General features: G+C 30.1%; 2 protein-coding genes and 1 non-coding gene across 3 annotated transcripts; all 3 read right to left on the bottom strand.

Annotated features, from left to right (window-relative positions):
- Positions 1-4,580: 4,580 nt before the first annotated feature.
- On the bottom strand, positions 4,581-5,382 carry LOC123192503. Its single transcript, XM_044605089.1, has one exon. It carries the CDS (start codon positions 5,298-5,300, stop codon positions 4,827-4,829), a length of 474 nt encoding a protein of 157 aa, XP_044461024.1. The 5' UTR covers positions 5,301-5,382; the 3' UTR covers positions 4,581-4,826.
- Positions 5,383-12,908: 7,526 nt separating this feature from the next.
- LOC123196207 lies at positions 12,909-12,995 on the bottom strand. The gene has a single exon (XR_006497636.1). It is a non-coding gene; the product is annotated as a small nucleolar RNA SNOR75 (small nucleolar RNA).
- Positions 12,996-15,416: 2,421 nt separating this feature from the next.
- LOC123195424 (cold-regulated 413 plasma membrane protein 2-like) lies at positions 15,417-17,098 on the bottom strand. Its single transcript, XM_044609109.1, has 4 exons — positions 16,877-17,098; positions 16,571-16,678; positions 16,400-16,470; positions 15,417-15,757 (listed from the first exon to the last, which is right to left on the bottom strand). The coding sequence occupies exons 1-4, from the start codon at positions 17,032-17,034 to the stop codon at positions 15,486-15,488; spliced, it is 609 nt and encodes a 202-aa protein (XP_044465044.1). The 5' UTR covers positions 17,035-17,098; the 3' UTR covers positions 15,417-15,485.
- Between the last annotated feature and the right edge of the window lie 2,048 nt (positions 17,099-19,146).

Below are 19,146 nucleotides of genomic sequence, written 5' to 3'. Positions count from 1 at the left end.
ACTCTTAATTTTAATTTAGTTTTTTAAAATAATTTTACTCATAAATAGGTGTTTGAATTTTTGAAAGTTGTAAGAGATTTCATTATATCTTGAATGGAATCAAGTTATTTGACATTAAAAATAAAATAATATTTAATTATATAATAATATATTATTATTGATACAATATTTGATACTTATTTTAAATACACATAACATTATTTTTCATTGAAAGTCCTTGTCTATTAAAATAATAATGAATTATTGTAGGTAAATCTCATGAAAAAACAAAAAAACTTGGCCATTGCTATGAATTTTTGGACCCTGCTAATCTCACGCCTCCCCTCGTCCACACGAAGCCTGCAATTATTGTATGCTTTTGGAGGAGCCTTGAAGCATCAATGCCTCTCTATTTTACCAACATGCATTATTTTTGTGGCTGGTTTATTTGTGTTGAAATAATCTACGTGTATGCACTAGGGCTGGATTCGAGCCGAGCCAGCTCGGGCTCGAGCTCGGCTCGGCTCGGTTCGAGCCCGAAACGAGCCGGGCTCTGCTCGGCTCGATCGAGCTCGAGCCGAGCCCGAGCTGGCTCGGGTTGGCTCGGTTAATTTTTTTTTTAATTTTTTATTCAAAACGGCGTCGTTTTGATTTATATATACACAAAACGATGTCGTTTTGATATGAAAAACGAGCCGAGCCGAGCCGTTAACGAGCCGAGCAGAAAACGAGCCGAACTCGAGCCGAGCCGAGTCAGCTCGAGTCGAGCTCGAGCCGAACTCGAGCCGCTCATAAAAAAACCGAGCCGAGCCCGAGCTGGCTGCGAGCCGAGCTCGGCTCGGCTCGAATCCAGCCCTAGTATGCACATTGATCGATTGCCCAATATAAAATAGAATAAGTAAGGAGTTATTAGGGCTGGCTTTATATAACTGTCACTCTTTCATCCTCTTGTACGAAAAAAGAATGAATTATTATTTATTGATGTTGAGAATTATACCATCAATAAGTATATCAAATTAATAAGATTTAGATATAAGTAAATATACTTTTATTGGTTTGTTGTTTAATTATAGAAAATAGGCTCGTATTCATAACGAATGTGCTACATTGAGGTATTGTATCTATTAAAGTAACTTTCAAAAATTGACCTTGAACGGGATTTTTGTCGTATTACCTCATTTATCATGTATGTAGGATAGGGCTTATGGTCGTCTTTATTTTAAAAAAAAAAAGGCAAAAGACTATTTCTCACTCAAGTTTTAGCGTGATCTCAAAAATATATCCGCAGTAATTGAAAATTTTAGATGCTTACCTATAGATTAACTTTTGTTAAAATTTTCTGTTAAAGAGAACAGTAAAATCGTTATTTTTTTTTAAACCCTAAAAATTTATAACATTTTCTCTCTTAGTTTGAAAAACTAATATTTTTCTCTTGTAATTAATTTTAAAAAGTAATATTTTTCTCTATTCAAATTTTGCAGTGAATGATGACGGCTCTCTCCCTCTCAATAATGGCTCTCCTTCTGGTGTCTTTTCTCCATCTGAAGCCTTCTTCTTGTGGTTGGATTTCGTCTTGATAATAAAGATACCATCCAAACGAATCATCACCATCTAGACGACAATGATGACAATGCTTCCAAATCAAGGATTCAAAATAAATTTTTGAACCTTTTCAAGGGTTGGGTCTGGAGAGTAGCTGGATCGAAAGCCCTCCAGAATCAAGGCAATGTAGGCCGTGAATGACTGATTAAAAACCAGTGGGGCCGATGCTTCTCCTTGGTGAAGATGATGGAGCTGTACTAATCGGGCCCATATAATTAGCAATCGAAAGGTGAAAACGATATTGCATTCCAATGGCTTTCGACGTCATAATATTATAAAAAAAGGCTCGAGTTTGCACGAAAATAGAAGTCTGAAATATTCCCCACTCATTCAAATAATCAGCAAAAATACACACACTAATTGGTGGTGGACAGCCAATAGTATATAAAAATTATTTAAAAAATTCAAAGGATATACAATTTTTTCTTTACAATTATTTTCGAAATTTAGGGTCGTATGCAGTGAAGGGCATTATAGGAACTAGAAGTTTACAGAGTTTGCCAAGACGACTGTGGTGTAGAGGAGCAGTTCACTGAATTATTGGTGGCAGGTGAATCGCCAGTAAAGTGATAGGGAACTCGAATCTCTAAAACAAATTGCTTCATAGGCTGTATCGTAGATCCGGCAGGCGGCGACCAGTCAATGCTATTGGCCAGAAACCTTACTTGAATATTTGAACAAGATTCTTTAGCTGTTATTGAAAAAAAAAAAAAAAAGAACCAGATCAGGTCTCATGCTACAGAACTTTGATCACAGTGACCCAATAATTTGTATGCAAGGGAGAAGAAAAGGAGGGAGTAGCAGAGAGGTGAAAAAATATAGACAAAATACCATAGACAATTGTATCATTCTTGCACTGTATTAAAAACTAATGAGACCATTGTATCGTAAATATTTCAAATCCCGTATTAAATCATGTAAAAATTTTGATATCATATATCTTTGTTTACCCTATCTTTACTAATCTTCATACTAGTTTCAATGCACATGTAGCAAACTTGCTCTTCACATACAAAGTTATTCGTTGCAACATATGGATGTATATTACAGATGTGACTATTCAACAGATTTATCAAGAGGATTTTATATCGATGATTATTTTAATATCTATAAAATAAATTTTTTCAGTAAATGGAGGTATATGTAATTCTTAAACTTGAACTCATCGGACTAACTTATACAAAGAGCAATATAGTTTGACACCAGTCCAATTTAGTCTTATAAAGAGTTGTTAGAAAGATGATAATTGACTATATCAAAATATGTATGAAAACTATGATGAATTGATAGAGAATTAATCAATTTTAAGCACAAAAGTTGAGATCTCATGTAAGCCCATTGATGGATGACAATGAGCATTTAAATTTGTGGCTACAATGGATTAAATTGGTGTTCAATCCAATATTGTTCGATTGTTGACAAATGTTAGTTCAAGTATATCCAGGGTTTTATGAGGGAGACACTAAATATATACATTAGTTTTAGAGAAATATGATGTGACAAAATGATTGAATTGTACGAGTAAACGTATTGTTGATGAGTTAAAAGTCAATTGTCAACACTTTATTAGTCAGATGATTATATCTTACTAAATGTAATCTTAATCTATATTTGGATGGTTGTCATATCAAGAGTTCAATGCGAATTTATCACTATAGACATAAAAGAGAGCCTTTGAAATGTGACATTAGACCTGACAACTTGTATCATTGTATTGTATCAGTTCAAATTTCATATAAGGGACTTTCAACTTTAACCCAATTCGAATTAGAATTGTATTGTATCAGCTGAACTTTTTAATATTTGAGTTGACCTAACCCAACCCAAATTAATCCGAAATTATTTATTGCTTTTACTCTTCAAATTTTTTTACGATTTTAATTTATTCACCAAATTACCTCAATCTACTGTTAATAAAACACAATATAATATTTTATCTTATTTACAAATAGTCTAAAAATTATATACTAAGACATTTAAAATGCTTCAATAATTTAAAAAACCAAATTACATTCTTACTACTTAATAATAAAATAAAATATTTAAATACAAATAAAAAATAATATGAGTAATTACAATGATATAATTATATAAATATATGTAATGTGTAAATATTTCAATTATTATTGATATTATCTTTAAATATTTTTGTAATTTATCAATAAAAATATGTATAATATTTCTGTAATTTATTAATAAAAATATGTATACATATTTTTGATACATAATTTAAATACATAGATAATGTGTTATTATGTGATTAAATGATTTTAAATTAAAAATAAATTAACACTCAGTCATATGATGACACATAATTTGTTGCTTAAATTGTGTTATAAAAATATATACATATAATATTACTCGTAATTTATCCATGATAAATTCTATTAAAGTAACATTTTTTTAAAACATTCAACTCAATTTATATTGTATCAGATTATTTTCATATAAATTTTAAAACTATCTGATTTAATTTTAATCATATTAGATTAATTCAAAATAAATTTTATATAAAAAATTTAATATTAATTTAATTTTTTATATTACATCATATCAAATTAATAGATTATATTAAAAATTATCTGCTTCTGGATGACATAACAAATAGCTCATTTGTAATTTGATTCGTTTTGAAGCATTCAACAACGAATAAATCGTCCACGTGTAAAGTAGCGGACTCGTCGTTCTGCACCAGCTGTCATGCAAAATAATCCACATTAATTACTATTTTAATTTAATTTGCTTGTAACTATACAGAGGCCGTCACACAAACATCATAATAATGGATTTAACATTTTATCCTTTTTTTTTTTTCCATGATCAACGATTTCTTATTCCCTTTATATATAAACATATACTCATCAACATACAAATAAATATATATTACATGAGTCATCATAAAATTTAATATTATTTTTATTAATAACTTGAAATTATTTAATTATATAATAATATATATCAAATATATATTTATTTATATATTAAAAAATATATACATAAAGTGAATTAAAGTAGCATAGTATGGTAATTATTTGTACATGGTTCTCATCAACCAATTTAGGGGTAAAATTGTAACACGAGCCTCATATGGTTGACACCCGAGTCTTAACTTCAAACTTTTCATCACATCACCAAACAAAACTCCGGCTTATTAAGCCCTAGATCATCATATTATTTTCATTTTTCCCAAAATACCCTTGTTTAATCAGGTATTGCTTTACATGCGTTCGTTTTCTACCAGATCCCTATTCAGGTATTGCACTCAACATTGCCGTCAAGTTTCTTCTTCCTCCTCCCTTTGATCCGGCGCCTGAAACGCCGCGAACGGAGGTTACCTTCCCGGGACACGTCTCTCCGGAAAACGCCACTGGACAGACTGACTTTTTGTGACAACCACATTTATAACCACTCTTCATTAATGCCGCGCTGGCTTTAACTGCTAATGCGGCGATTTCTTCAGCCTGAAGTGGGTAATGTAATTTACTCAATGGCAATGCAAAGTAGAGCTGACCCGGCTGCAGCTCTTCATCGTCGCTAATGGCTGAAACGACGTCGTCAAAGTCCATTTCATCAGAGTTGCAAATAAACGATGATGGATACTTCTGCAACACGTAAGAGGCCTTAACTGGGTATGAGAATTCCTGCAATCTTCCATCTTGTAGGATGATCTTTGCGGTGGCGACATGTGTTGTTGAGTCACAAGAACTACAAATACCCATTATCTGGTAAAATCTCGAAAGCAATGAATTGAAGAGAAATGAAAGGGCTTGCAGTGCAAAGCTTTTAAATTTTAAAGAGAGAGATTGAGATATAAAGGGAGGAGCGTAAGCCTCGTGGATAGTACCAATTGCCACGTCAGATTTGTCGTTTCATCTAGGTCTTGCCCTCTCTAGCCAGCCTGTAAGTTGGTGGTGACAGGTTGTATTTGTCCTTCGATGTTAACCCTCGTTTAGAGATTTTATTACGCTCACAGCCACTTCGCTTTTTCATTTATAATGGGACCTATTATCACTGGATTCATTTTTGACTAAAGGCACATTATTTGACCTTTTTTTTGTTTTTGGTTGGCCAGTCACATTGTTTTGACATTTGTTATATATAAGAATATAATAAAATTATATCTACATAATTTAAATATATAAATAGATATATATTTAATATATATTATTATATAATTGATGATTTTAAATTAAAAATAAAATAATATTTAATTATTTAATAAAATATATAAATATATATATCTATTTATGTATTTAAAATAGGTATACAAAATATTATTTAAAAATATATAATTATTTATATTATTATTTATATTATCAAAAAGTCATTTCTCACATATTATTATTTGTATAATTAAAATGAAAGCTGTAATAAAGTGATAATATTATCAAATAATTGGCTAATTACTACTTTTAACTTTTTAAATACTAATTTTAGGGCTTTTAATTAAATGACCCGATTTTGAGGGACGGTAAGAAATAAGCAACTCTTTAATTACTAAATTTTATGATGAAATAACTTATTAAATAAAAAATTTTCTTATCCTTAACCTCACAACAAAAATCCTAAAATCCTCAATCATAATTGCCTTTTTTTTTTTAACTCTAAAATCTCAAACAAAAAAACACGACTTCAAACAAGAAAAATCGATAAATCCATATAGGTTGATCAATATTTATTTATTTTATTTATTTTGTTAATTTGATGGATAATTATATTGTTAAAATTAAAAGTATGGATAAGTTTGTGGGATTTTTTTTTTTTTAATGAAGTGAAGGCGTAATCTAGAAGTTCAGTCTATACACCTTAATTAACATTCTAGTATGAATGGCAAAACTTCGATTTGAGGGGTCAAGTGCAAAGTTTAAAAGAATGGAGGGTTTAAGATATTCTCAATGGCGTTTTCAAGGGAACAGGTTCAAAATTTAGAAGCTAAACATTCACATGAAAGTTTAACATTTCTATTAAACTTTATAACAAGAATACTAAACTTCGATTTTAAAGGGTAAGTATAAAATTTTAGAATATATGAGGTCTATGAAAGCCTCTCTAACATATTCAAGGTGTATTTGGAAAATAATAATAATAATAATAATAAAGCTTAACATTGTCCAAAAATTAAGTGTGCGCTCTAAATTTTGTACTAGAACTAAACATCGAATGAGGGAGCCAATTATAAAAATTTAAAACTAGTGGAGTTTATGTTGATTTTGAAGGGTAAATGTATGATTTATAACTTTGGAGGGTGAATAAATTTTTTTTCAAATTTTAGCATTTTGAATACAATAATAATATGAAACCCCGTTATGATTTAAATCTAACTATTCAGAAGGCTAGTTGTAAGATTATACAACTAAGGAGGGTTTATATAGATTTTAGGGGATAAATGTAAGATTTTAAAAATTACAAGATACATAAATATTTGTATGCAGTGAAATTTTGACATGATCATAAAACCTCAAAACTTTCAATGAAAAACCAATGGGTCCTCTCCCTAAGCTACATTCAATACAGTTATAAATCTACATTGAGTCTTTTTCCAAGTTTTCGTTCAAGCACATACTTTTACTTGTAATAGTATCTGAAACTTTGATCAATCTTACAGTAGTAATGTGATTAAATTTAGAATAAATAAATATAAGTTTACAAAAATTGCAAAACAATGCCAAATGTATTTGTGTGATACCTGGAATGTCTATAATTGAGATGTTGAATTGCTTTTAATTTCTAATTTTTTCGTTAAATTGAAGTTATGTTTGTCGTACTTGTTTGGCATGTCCAATATAAAAAAACAAAGTGTGCAATATGTATTTTACAATTCGTGATGACAATTTTGACCTCAATTTAGGATTTTCAACCCTAACGAGGATATGATTCTCCGATTGAAATAAAAAAAAAAGACAAAAAATATATTCGTAATCAGGGATAGGGATACATGTGTCTTCTCTCTATCCCCGCACCACCCCTAGTCCTTATCTCCACTTCTATCCCTATTCCCACTATTTTATATTAATATCTTTACTTAAAATATTAACATATCTTTATAGTTTTAAATTATTTATATTTTTCAAACTTATTTATATTTTTATTGTATATATTAAGTCATTTACTACATATGATAGTTAAAATTTAGAGGGTATAAGGATTAAATTTTTTTTTTTTTGTGAAAACAGAGATGAAATTTTTTCTTTTGGTGGAAAAGAAATAGAAAATCTTGACATAAATTGATAACTTTATAAAGATGAGAACAAAGATTGAAATCCCCTCCTTACCTCTCTTCATTGTCATTCCTATATACAATCAACTTTTAGAAAAATTTAATATGACAGATTCCAAACTTTATGTAAGGAAATACTTAAACATAGAGCAAGAAAGAAGATGCATTGTACTATATATAATTAGGCAACATTACAAGTACTGATTCTGACAACACTAACAATGCCTGGTGCGTTTTTGTTTAGGAATATCTGTAATGGGTTTACTTTAAAATTTATTGGATCTTGGGGGTTTTGCTTTGCTAGTTCGATTAATAATTGAGCAATGAGAATGTCCCAGTCCCAGTCCCAGTCCCAGTCCCAATGTAACAATTTCTATATGAACCTTCTTCAGCTCTTCCCATTAAAGTAGACCCAATCATCATTTCTTCAGCAAAAAGATGCCTTTTTCAGCTACCTTTATTTCAATCTGTCATTTTCTCCTTAGCCACTTTTTTACTGTAACTTATTTTGATAAAGGGGGCCTCTTTAGTACTACTTTGTCAAATCTTCCATATACAACAACTTTGATTATGACAATAATTCTTAATCTTTGACTATGGAAGAAATTGAACAATGACATTATTTATTTATTTTGGGCTTTAGTTTAAACTGTGGAACAAAAACAGTTGGCAAAGCAGATTGAAAACCCCAACAGCCAACAAAGATACGTTATTTACAATTATGTTATGTTTAAGCTCCCTAAACACACACTAATCTAAATTATTTAGACTAAATTTCTTGCAGATTCTAGTGTTTGAAACCCAGACAATATTTCCCTTCAGTATCTTTGAATTATAATACATAATTCACAGATTCAATCAAAAGCTGGCCTTTGTCATTGCCATGAAGCTTCCTAATCCTTCCCTAATGGGTCCTCACTTTTCAAATGATTTCATCATTTGTGCTTTAAGCAAGTCAGTGGTCTCATTATGCAAACCAGAAAGGTGTTTTGTGTTCATGAATCAGTACATTGCATGCCCAACAACTAAATCGGTGCTTTAAATATTTCATAATTGAATCATTCTTGCTTTATGACAGAGATTCATTCTTAATTACATAATCTCCATATCTACGGCCAATGGTCTCAACATTTCTAACTACAAAATTTCTTCTTATCCTCTAAAAGATTTGGAAACAATAACTTATTCAATATTAGTTCAGTGGCTTGCACATTTCAGTGGGATACTTCAATTTTAAATCATAAAAATTTTCTGTACAAGAACTAGGACAAACTTAAAAGGTCCACTTTGTAGAGTCAAGTTCATCTGGGAAATTTCTGTCTTGTCAGCCAGTTCAGACTCCAATTAGAATAATGCTTTAATTTCTGTAAACATTAATTCAAGAAAACAGATAGATGCATCCAAACATTGACATAACATATGAAATTTGGCTTGTAGTGAAGATAATTTGAGAATATGAAAGGAATTCATAATCCTAGTTCTTCTCTGATTGTTTTCTCTTTTATAAGCTTTGAGTGTATATATTTAGCTCAGTTTACAGTGAAATGGGGTTTATGATCTGCCCGAAACTGCAATATTATTGTCTATAGATGATCTATTCCATGCGTCAGGAGCTGCTGCTGAACAAAAATGGAGTTAATTAGCATTTGGCTTGGCTTGTATCGAAGATTGTAGCCATGGGCAGTTTAAAAAAAGAGACTCAAGTGCGCTTTCACATGTAACAATCAGCACCAGTATTTTGGCTTCATTGACAATGTATTTCCCTAACAATAAATACATAACTGCGTAGCAATTTTGACTATATAAATGGGTATTCATTTTATATATATCACCATATAATTAAATAATTTTAAATTAATGATAAAATAACATTCAATCACATGATGATATATATAAATATATATTTATTTATGTATTCAAAATAGATATATATTATATTACTCATATAGTATTATGATAGTCAAATATGTGTCATATCATATTGAAAATCTAATTTTTCTTGTCATGCATCTAATATTGTATCGTATCATATGACACGTATTTTAAAATATAAAATAATAAAAAATCATAATTGATTCATTATTATTTTATGAAATAATCAAATACACTCTTAAAATTTTAAAAATTTTCATATATATTTTTATTATATTATTAATATTTTTTAAAAAATATATCAATAATAATACATATAATATTATATAATATGTATTATATTATATGATACATTTTTTTTTATTTATATCTTATTATATGGGATGATACTGATGATAACATATGTTGTTACCTCAAACGAAAAATGGTTAAATGGGGTTGAAGAAAGCGCATTTTTAGTTTGGGTTTTTTAAATGTTATATAAAGACCTTCAACAGATAGCATCCAGAAGAGAAGACACTGAATCTGATTGACTCCCATTATCAGAATCATCACCGACTGGAAAACTAAATTTTATACAATTTTCAAATGTCTAATCTTTGTGGGGCGATCATCTGACGGCAAGTTAGATGGACGGCACTTCAAACACTCATGCTAAAACCAAAAAGGGTACCATTTTTCAACGCACAAAAAGAGTGTTTGACCCTGCCCTTATTTTCACCCATATTTCAAGATTCTGCACCACTTGTAAGATTTCCATCACTTTCAATACTTTGGATTATAAGGAAGAGAGATAGAAAACAGTGAAAGCTTAATTACAAGGTACAAATCAGCAAATGTTAATTATTTGAAGGCATCCCTTCCCAATAGAAGCTTATTAAAATTACCACGGAGTAGAACTAGAAATAGTATGAAAGACCGAAAAAATTAGACCTTATAATAGAAATTGTGAACCAGCTCTGGAACCAGAAATGATTTTTGAATTTCTTTTAAATTTCCGAAACGGCTTTAAAACGTTTCGAATCAGTTTTGGCTTGTCATCAACCATAAACTCATAAGCACAGCCCTCAAATTAGATGAAACTAATTCCTTTACACTTCACTATCCCAAAGCCTTTCATTCGTTTCCTAATATTCTTCACATCTTCCTATCTTTGTGACTCTCAGAATAAGTTTGCTGTAAGTACATAAAGCCCTGAACTATTTGGTTCTACTAGCACCAAGCAAAGCACCCCAAACGACAGCGCCAGGCATTCGTCCTATTAGCCTAACCGCTTTCTAAGAGATCACCTCGCCGTAGTACATCAACCATACAAGCGTAATGCTCAATTGCAGGAAACACTACAAACATTTTTCGTTCTGTCAAAGTTATATTTGCCTATATGTTAACAACCCCACTGTGACTACAAGCAGAAAATAATCTCGTGAACTGGACCGGAACCACATATGGCCCAGGGTGCACTGGCCCCCTATATGAGAACAATGTCATGTAAACTTATAATAAAAACCAAATGGTCAAAAGCCACATACCCACACAAGGTTTTATTTATTTCCAAACTCATACTTGTTGGGTTTCAAAAACTCAAATATTTATCCATTATCTAATATTTGTTAAAATTTTTAATTATATATAAGGGTAAAATCATTATTTTAATAGTAATATTAAAAAATTTATAATTTTATCTTATTTTATTTTTTTAGAGTTTAAAAACTAACAATTTCGTTGTCACATACATTTTTTCAGTTTTAAAAAATAACTATTTTCCTCTTACATCTAACTTTTTTTCTCTTTTCCCTTTGGCCACCGTGTTATCTTTGACAATCTTATTTTCTCATTTTATCTTATAGCTAGTTTTCTCTCACTGTTGATAGACAAAAAAATGTTGATAAAGTTAATGAATAGACAAAGATTTGACTCATTATTTGTTGATAAAAAGATGAATTTTCATCTCTTCATCTACCGACAAAGAGAAATAACTTGTCTTCGTCTCTCCTTATGAACGTTTGCTTTGGGTACACCAATTTTTACTAAATTGCTTTGGTCTCTACTAACTTTTTTAAAAGATTCTTTCTTTTGGCTAAATTTTATTTATTTCATCAGGATAATTTCCAACACTAGGAAATTTACTTTTATTCACGAAATGTTACCTCATTCATGGTGTCTTACCTCATTCATAATGCATTTATTTCTGTCTCCCCCAAAATCATAATCATTTACGTGCAATTATAATCATTCATAATGCATGATTAAAAAATTTGAAATTCTAAACATTAATTACACAAATGAAGTTTAATTAACCAAAAAAAAAAAATTTGGAATCTAAAATTTTATCTACTATAACTATAAGCCTAAAGTTTTCTAATAGTAATGATTTGACCTAAAGCCATAAAATTTACAATAAAATTATGTGTATCTATTTTGAATATGTAAATAAGTATATACTTATATGTATTATCATATGATTGATGAATTTAAATTAAGGATAAAATAATACTCAATTATGTGACGATACACATAAATGTATACCCATTTGTGTACTCAGAGTGAATATACATAATATTACTCTAAAAATTAGAAACTTAGAAATTTTAAACATTAAACTTTATATCAGAACTCCAATTAAACTTGATAATAGAACCTATGTTCTAACTTTACACATATAATTTATCATCTTTTATATTTTGTCCCATTTTATTTTATCTTGTAACTTTTTTTTATTTTATTAAACCTTGTATTTTAATGAATAATTTTATACATCAATATTTTAGAGGATATATGCTTTATTATGCCATGGATGAGTTATTGGTGTCTGGGAAACCAATTAAAATTCATGAACCAGGGAGAAAGGCAAGCTCAAAAGTGCTTGAAATACCATCACTGGAATCTGGGAAACTCCTCCATAGATTAGAGGGTAAAATTGTTTCTCATCATTTCTGCAGATCAAAAACCATTGAACAACTTCAGTCTTGTTTCTGATTTTCAAAGAAACCCTAATTAAGGCTTCAAAATAAATTTTCTATTCTTACAGACTCCTACACTGGATGAGGATGCAGATTTGTTCATAATTTCGTCAACGTATCTCAACAGTGTCACACCAGAATTAACAGATTTAGTCTCAACCGAGGGTAAATTTTTAGATTAAGAGAAATAATTTAGCAGGCAGTGAACAAAATGCCCATATAAATTACATTATGAACACCAGAATTAACAGAAGAAAAATAATGATGAGGGTATGGAGTTCTCTCAGACAAATGCCTCGATTTGTCGTCACGATTTAGAGAATGGAAGAAATCGGACTCGTCATCATTTTTGTTCATCACCGAGAAACCTTCCTCCTCCATCATTATATCATTATGTTCCCATCATCATTGATGAGCCAAACTTAAAACAATAAATTTAAGGAAAATAAAATAATAAGACTCTGTGAAACAAAACCCTTTAGGTACCTGAGACTGAGAAGACTAAGTGGGTGAGAGATGAACCAGTGACTGCTGAAGATGAAGTTGTTGGCTTTTATAAGCCAAATGGCCGTAGCTTTTAATTTAGGTTTAGGGTTTTGATCTGTGTATTAATATTACCCAAAAAACGTCTGTAATTTACGACTATACCATCATATATTCCCAAGTTGAAGTGGGCTAGGCCCCTCTTTTAATTAGAATCCAAAATGGTTATTCTTTTTTTATTAAAGGTGAATTTTAAAGGACAAAATTAATGAAAATCTTATAATTGGAATATTAAATCTACACAATTAAAAATATGTGGAAGATACAATCTAGAAAGATTATAGGACTCATTTTAAAATTAAAATATATAAAGTAATAAAGTGAGATATGAATAATTATTTTGATCAAGTCAAAAAATAACACTTTTTTTTTGCAACAAAATAAATAAAATTTATAGAATAGTACTTTTAAATGGAAAAGCGAAATGCTCAACTAAAAATCCCTTGAAACACTCGGAAAGTCATTTGTCGGCCAAATTTTCAAGAGGGTTTAGTATTTGTTTTTTGTATGAAACAAGTATGACATACATAATGAAACTAGTTTGATATCTTCAACATGAAAATAGCCTTGGGAAGGATGTAATCACAAATAGGTATTCATCAACGATTAGTAATGTAATGTCCTCAAAGTAGACCAATTCTTCCCTGTGGAAGGCATTTTGTTCTATATATCCTCTTATACATTCACATTGTAGTTGAAATATCGGAAATGGTGGTAAGATGAGCTTTTGGAATGATTGTTGGTTGGCTGATATTGGCCCACTTGTCCGTTTATGTAAGTCACAGACTCCTAACACACTAAGGAGTACTAAAGTTGTTGATATGTAAGTCACAGACTCCCAATACACTAAGGAGTACTAAAGTTGTTGATATGATTAATGAGAATGAGAATTGGAATTGACATCTTTTCATCCATCTTTTGTCATCAACTGTCTGTATTCTTTTGACCATGTTTTCTCCTCCTTTTGACAAAGATGTGAGGAACAATGTCTTTGGCTTCCATCTAAAAATAAGCCAATTTTCTATAAAAATGGCTTATACCTCCTTTGATTAACTTTGCTTTGACACCTTATGAAATATTATGGAGATACATATGGCATCTATAGTACTCATGAGAATACATATTTTCTACGGCTTTTTAGACATAATAGACTGCTTATAAATGAGATAAAGGTCAGATTAGGCCTTTCCAATACTAGTTCATGCCCTTTGTTTAGTCATAAGGTTGAAAATGACATTCATGTGCTCAAAGATGGTTACTATGTCATGTCTATTTGGTTGAACCTCATTTGTCCCACTTGGAGATCATGGTTTTTTTTATGTTAAATAAAAAAGAATGGTTACATCGTAATCTACTATTGCCTAAGAATCCTAATTGTTTCAATTAGGACATTATTATTTTTGTTACTAAATACTCACTATGGTTTTGAGGAAACCAAAATGTTCATAACCCAGATTTCTCAAGGCTGAATGATGGCCCCTTTCAAATTTGTAGGCAAGCGGTTGGTATACTAGAAGCTTGAAACATTTTTTTAAGAAATATATCTGTTGACACTAGTGTGTTTCCTCATAATGACACATAGACACTTCTACCAATTGGTTGGTATAAAGTTTATGTGGATGTTATTGTTAATATGGTTACAAGTTGTGTTTTTACTGGTGGAGTGATTATAGATAGTAACGATAAGTTCATGAGTAGTTTTATGGTGCCATTAGAATTTTTTATATCTTTTACTGTAGAGTTGTGGGCCATTTATTATGGCCTCAAGTTTGTTTGGATTCGTTGTTTACCTATTCTTAAGATATATGAAGTATGACTACAAGTCAATGAAGTTAACATCACTCTTACCAAATAGTCTATTATTGGTCATATATAATGCCAACCTTATAATTATCATACGAAACATGTTTTCATTGAGCTGAAACGTAAGTATTTAACATTCCATCCAAAAGCAAACTATATAGCAAATTAGATTACTAAAAGCAGTTTTGTCTCCCTGAACACTTTTTCTATATTCTTTAAGGTTCCTTTTAAACTTCATGAGATCTTTGAATGTACTTTTGAGGGATTTTTAGCTCCATCATTATTTTTTTTTATCTTTTTGGTTTTGGGCTTTGGCCCTTAATTTACTTCTAAAAAAATCCTTTGAAACACTGCCAGCAATTTCCTTGGAGTTACCCATTGCATACGTTTCTTCCCAAATTTAATTGCACATTTCAAATATAGATATTATTGCACACAAATACATGGCTTATTATACTAATGCGATGTTGAAGTCTTTGCGAACAAATATTTGAAGTAATACATTTTGTTCAAGTTGTATGCCAATGACAATTCACATAAAGCAGCAGTGCCCACACAGGATACACCAACAGAAGGATAATACCAACAGTGTTTGACATTCCATGGGTATGAGTGAAGGAAATTCTAAATCCCCCAGACGCTCGAATGTGCTCTTGCAACAGGTAACAGCCAATTAGAAGGCATATTCCAACACCATCCCAGCTCTCTTTCAAGGTTTCTGCAAAGAAATCGGGTGCAGCAACTACAAGAAGAATCAATGATCCTGGCATCTCTAGCCAATCTGCACAGTAATCATCACCAATTCCATTTAAAGTTATGAAGAACAAAAGAGAAAGCTTCAAATGTACAAATTTATTAGCCTTGAGATGAGAATCACAACAATGATTATAAATTTAAGTAATACTCCGACACCTTTAAACAAATCTCATAAAAAAAAAGTATATAAGAGATATTGTATATATACCACATCATTTGAGATACTAAAATAAAACTGTTTAAATAGTTTATGAACTTTTTAAATTGTTAATACATTTTTTTGAGTTGCAAAAGTTAAAAACAATACTATGATGGACAGACTCACTAAACATTTTAACGACGCTAAGACCATGATGAATAGACTTACTGAACAATTTAACAACACCAAAACTATTATGAACTCATTGTTTAAAGTAGATAATATTTTGATATGAAAAATTCTTGTTACACAAGAAATTTAACACGCTAAATCATGATAGACTCACTATCCAAAGTAGATATAATATCTTAATATGAGAACTTCGGCTATGTAAAAAACTTAACATGCTAAATAGAAGGTTAAATGAGACAGGTTAAATAGTAGAAGACAGCAAACAAAGATTAAATTGCTTCAAAAAAGAAAAGAAGAAACAAGGGCAGAAAGTGTAGTGATATGAGTTGAGCACACCTGGGAAATGCCTTGGGAAGAAAAGTCTCAGTACAACTGCAATGAAAGCAATCCATATTCCAACCACTCCCCTAAGAGATCGATATAAAAACAAGAAAATTAATTTAAAAAGCAAGAAATTAAGATATGAAAATTGATAAATGATACTTCAGTGAGCATAGAGATTATCACCTTAAAAAGTTGAACAGTACTGATGGAAGACTTACGAAGATATACGGTATTAAGAGAGCAGTCAGCATGTTTGTTCTCCAGTTTGTTCGATCCAATATCAACAAATAACTGTAGCGACATTTAAGAGAGAACATGATCATTAATGAAAATCACAAGCTGAGAACAAATATTAGCATAGCTCTTAAACGAATTCAACAAAAAGTGCTCTACAAAAATGCCAGTGATAACTCTTTCTGTTTCCATCTTGAAGATACAGGAAGAAAATAAGATCAAAGAATTTACAAGACAAAAGTAAAGAATACTCACATAGCAGCAAAGGAGGCAAGCCATTGGAGAAAAGAGATTCCAAAGCCAAGGTCAGCAAGTTTAGTTGCATGGCTGATGAGATTGTTGATATCAGAGTTAGTCACCTCAGCAGTAACCTGATTGTCAGTTTTCATTGCCAAGTAATCCATCCTTCCCATTTTTCTCTCAGATCTGAATTACAAATAGATGACATCTAATGAGAAAATAATTGAAAATTGGGAAGTGAAAACACAAAAACAGCCACAAGAGAGTAATAACTACAAGTCCATATATAATTCTGCACTTAACTGGATGTTATCTAGTGACAGCCAGCATGATGGTGTGAAATTACTGTTTTTATGAATTACTGTGAGGGGCCGCCCGCAGTTTGAGATTACTTCGCTTGAGTCAATGTGAAAGAGTGGAGCGCAAACAAAGTCTTGGAACCCCTGTCTTTTCAGTAGATTCATTGTGCCACCCAAGGTTTGATGTGAAAACACTTTGCCAGATCGCATAAATAATAATTTTTTCATACATAATCAAATTTGGTTTAAAAAATTTAACGATGTGTATTCAAAATATTAATTTTAAAAAATTAAAAAAAAAACACTATTTTTCTATTAGACTATGAGTTTAATCTTTAAAAAAATTTGAAAAATCACAAATCAAACCCAAAATGTTTTCAAAACTCCTACTTTTCCAAAACTTATCATATTTACCCCTATATATTTTAAAAATATTATTATTTGTGTGATAGTTTGTAATATGAGATTTATACCTCTAATTTATTACATTTTGTTCAGTTATTTGAAAATATAACATCATGTTTTAAATTATTAAGGGTATATTGATATTTTAAATTTCTTAAAAACACCTTCAAACTTTTCTTAAATTTCCAACAACTAATTGAAAAAATTCATTAGCACCCTAATATTTTCAAAAGTTAATGTTTACCACCAAAAATACAATTATATGTCATTGACTCTCGATCTAAGATAAGGAAGAAAGAAAAAAGGGGGTGAAGGTGAAGAGAAGGGAAAATGAGTGGGTATTGAAGATTCAGCATAATTAAAGCTAGAGATCTTTAGAGTACCCAATCAATTTTAGCTTTAAAACTGCATTGGATCTTGGCTTTGGCCGATTATTCTTTATGAGTAATATTATGTATACATATTTTTAGATATATAAATAAATACACATATGATATGTCATCATATAATTAAATATTTTTTATTTTTAATTCAAAATTATCCAATCACTTGATAACTTATATCATGTGTGTATTTAAAATAAATATGTATAATTTTACTTATTCTCATTCTTAATATCATGAACGAAATTATGTCTTGTTGTTGAACAATATATTATACTATACACAATATAATTGTCAACAGTAATTTCATTGATGTAAAAAAATGATATGATAATTTTTAATAAGATAATACAAGCTTAAAACTATATTTTGAAGTATTCTCTGAGTAATTACGTTTTTCATCAATAATAAACTAAAACATTTAGGTCAAGATAATGATACTAGTTTGAGTACAAGATTGAAGTAACATAAACAAGAAGGTAACGAAATGGATGGATCAAGCTTGTTTCATTCTTCTTGTATTGTCCATGGTTGTTACTTGGGAAGGGACATTAAAGAAATTTTGTTGCAATATAAGTGCAAGTATTTTACTTGAAGTGTGTTATTTATATAATAATGTGTACAAATAATAAAATATTATTATGTAATTAGATAGTTTTTAATTAGAGATAAAATAAACACCTAATTATATAATAATATATCATTGTTTGTATATAAAATTTTACGTATAGTTATATTGCTCTAAAAAATGGGTATAGACTCTAAGTTTTTCAATGCAACATATTTTCTACGGACAAGTTAGATATACTTGTGCATGCATAGAGTAACTTTAAAATAAAAAATTACCTTGATAGTTCATTTCATTTCACACTCACAGGTTACCTTATTGTCAATTTCCTTCCTTTTTCATGAACCCTATGGGCGGTTTTCTTCCGATTGTGTTCCACTTTAACATGATAATAATTCTTTAGTAATATATTTTTATGAATTTTAGTGATATTTATAAGTACCGTTAAACAAATGTCATTGAGTCCTGTGTCACTATAAATTTTAACGACAATTATTCGTAACGCCAAGAAGAAGGACTTGGTATTCGAAAGGGAACAAAATCAAAGTACAAAATTTTGGAAGCTAGAGAATAAAGTTTTCGAAAACAGGTTTGGTCAAACCCTTGTGTGTTTTAATATAACAAACCAAA

Source organism: Mangifera indica, chromosome 1 (assembly GCF_011075055.1).
Source record: "Mangifera indica cultivar Alphonso chromosome 1, CATAS_Mindica_2.1, whole genome shotgun sequence".
NCBI classification, from domain to species: Eukaryota; Viridiplantae; Streptophyta; class Magnoliopsida; order Sapindales; family Anacardiaceae; genus Mangifera; species Mangifera indica.
The sequence above is the reverse complement of the archived record's forward strand: the minus strand, read 5'-3'. Positions and strand labels throughout refer to the sequence as shown.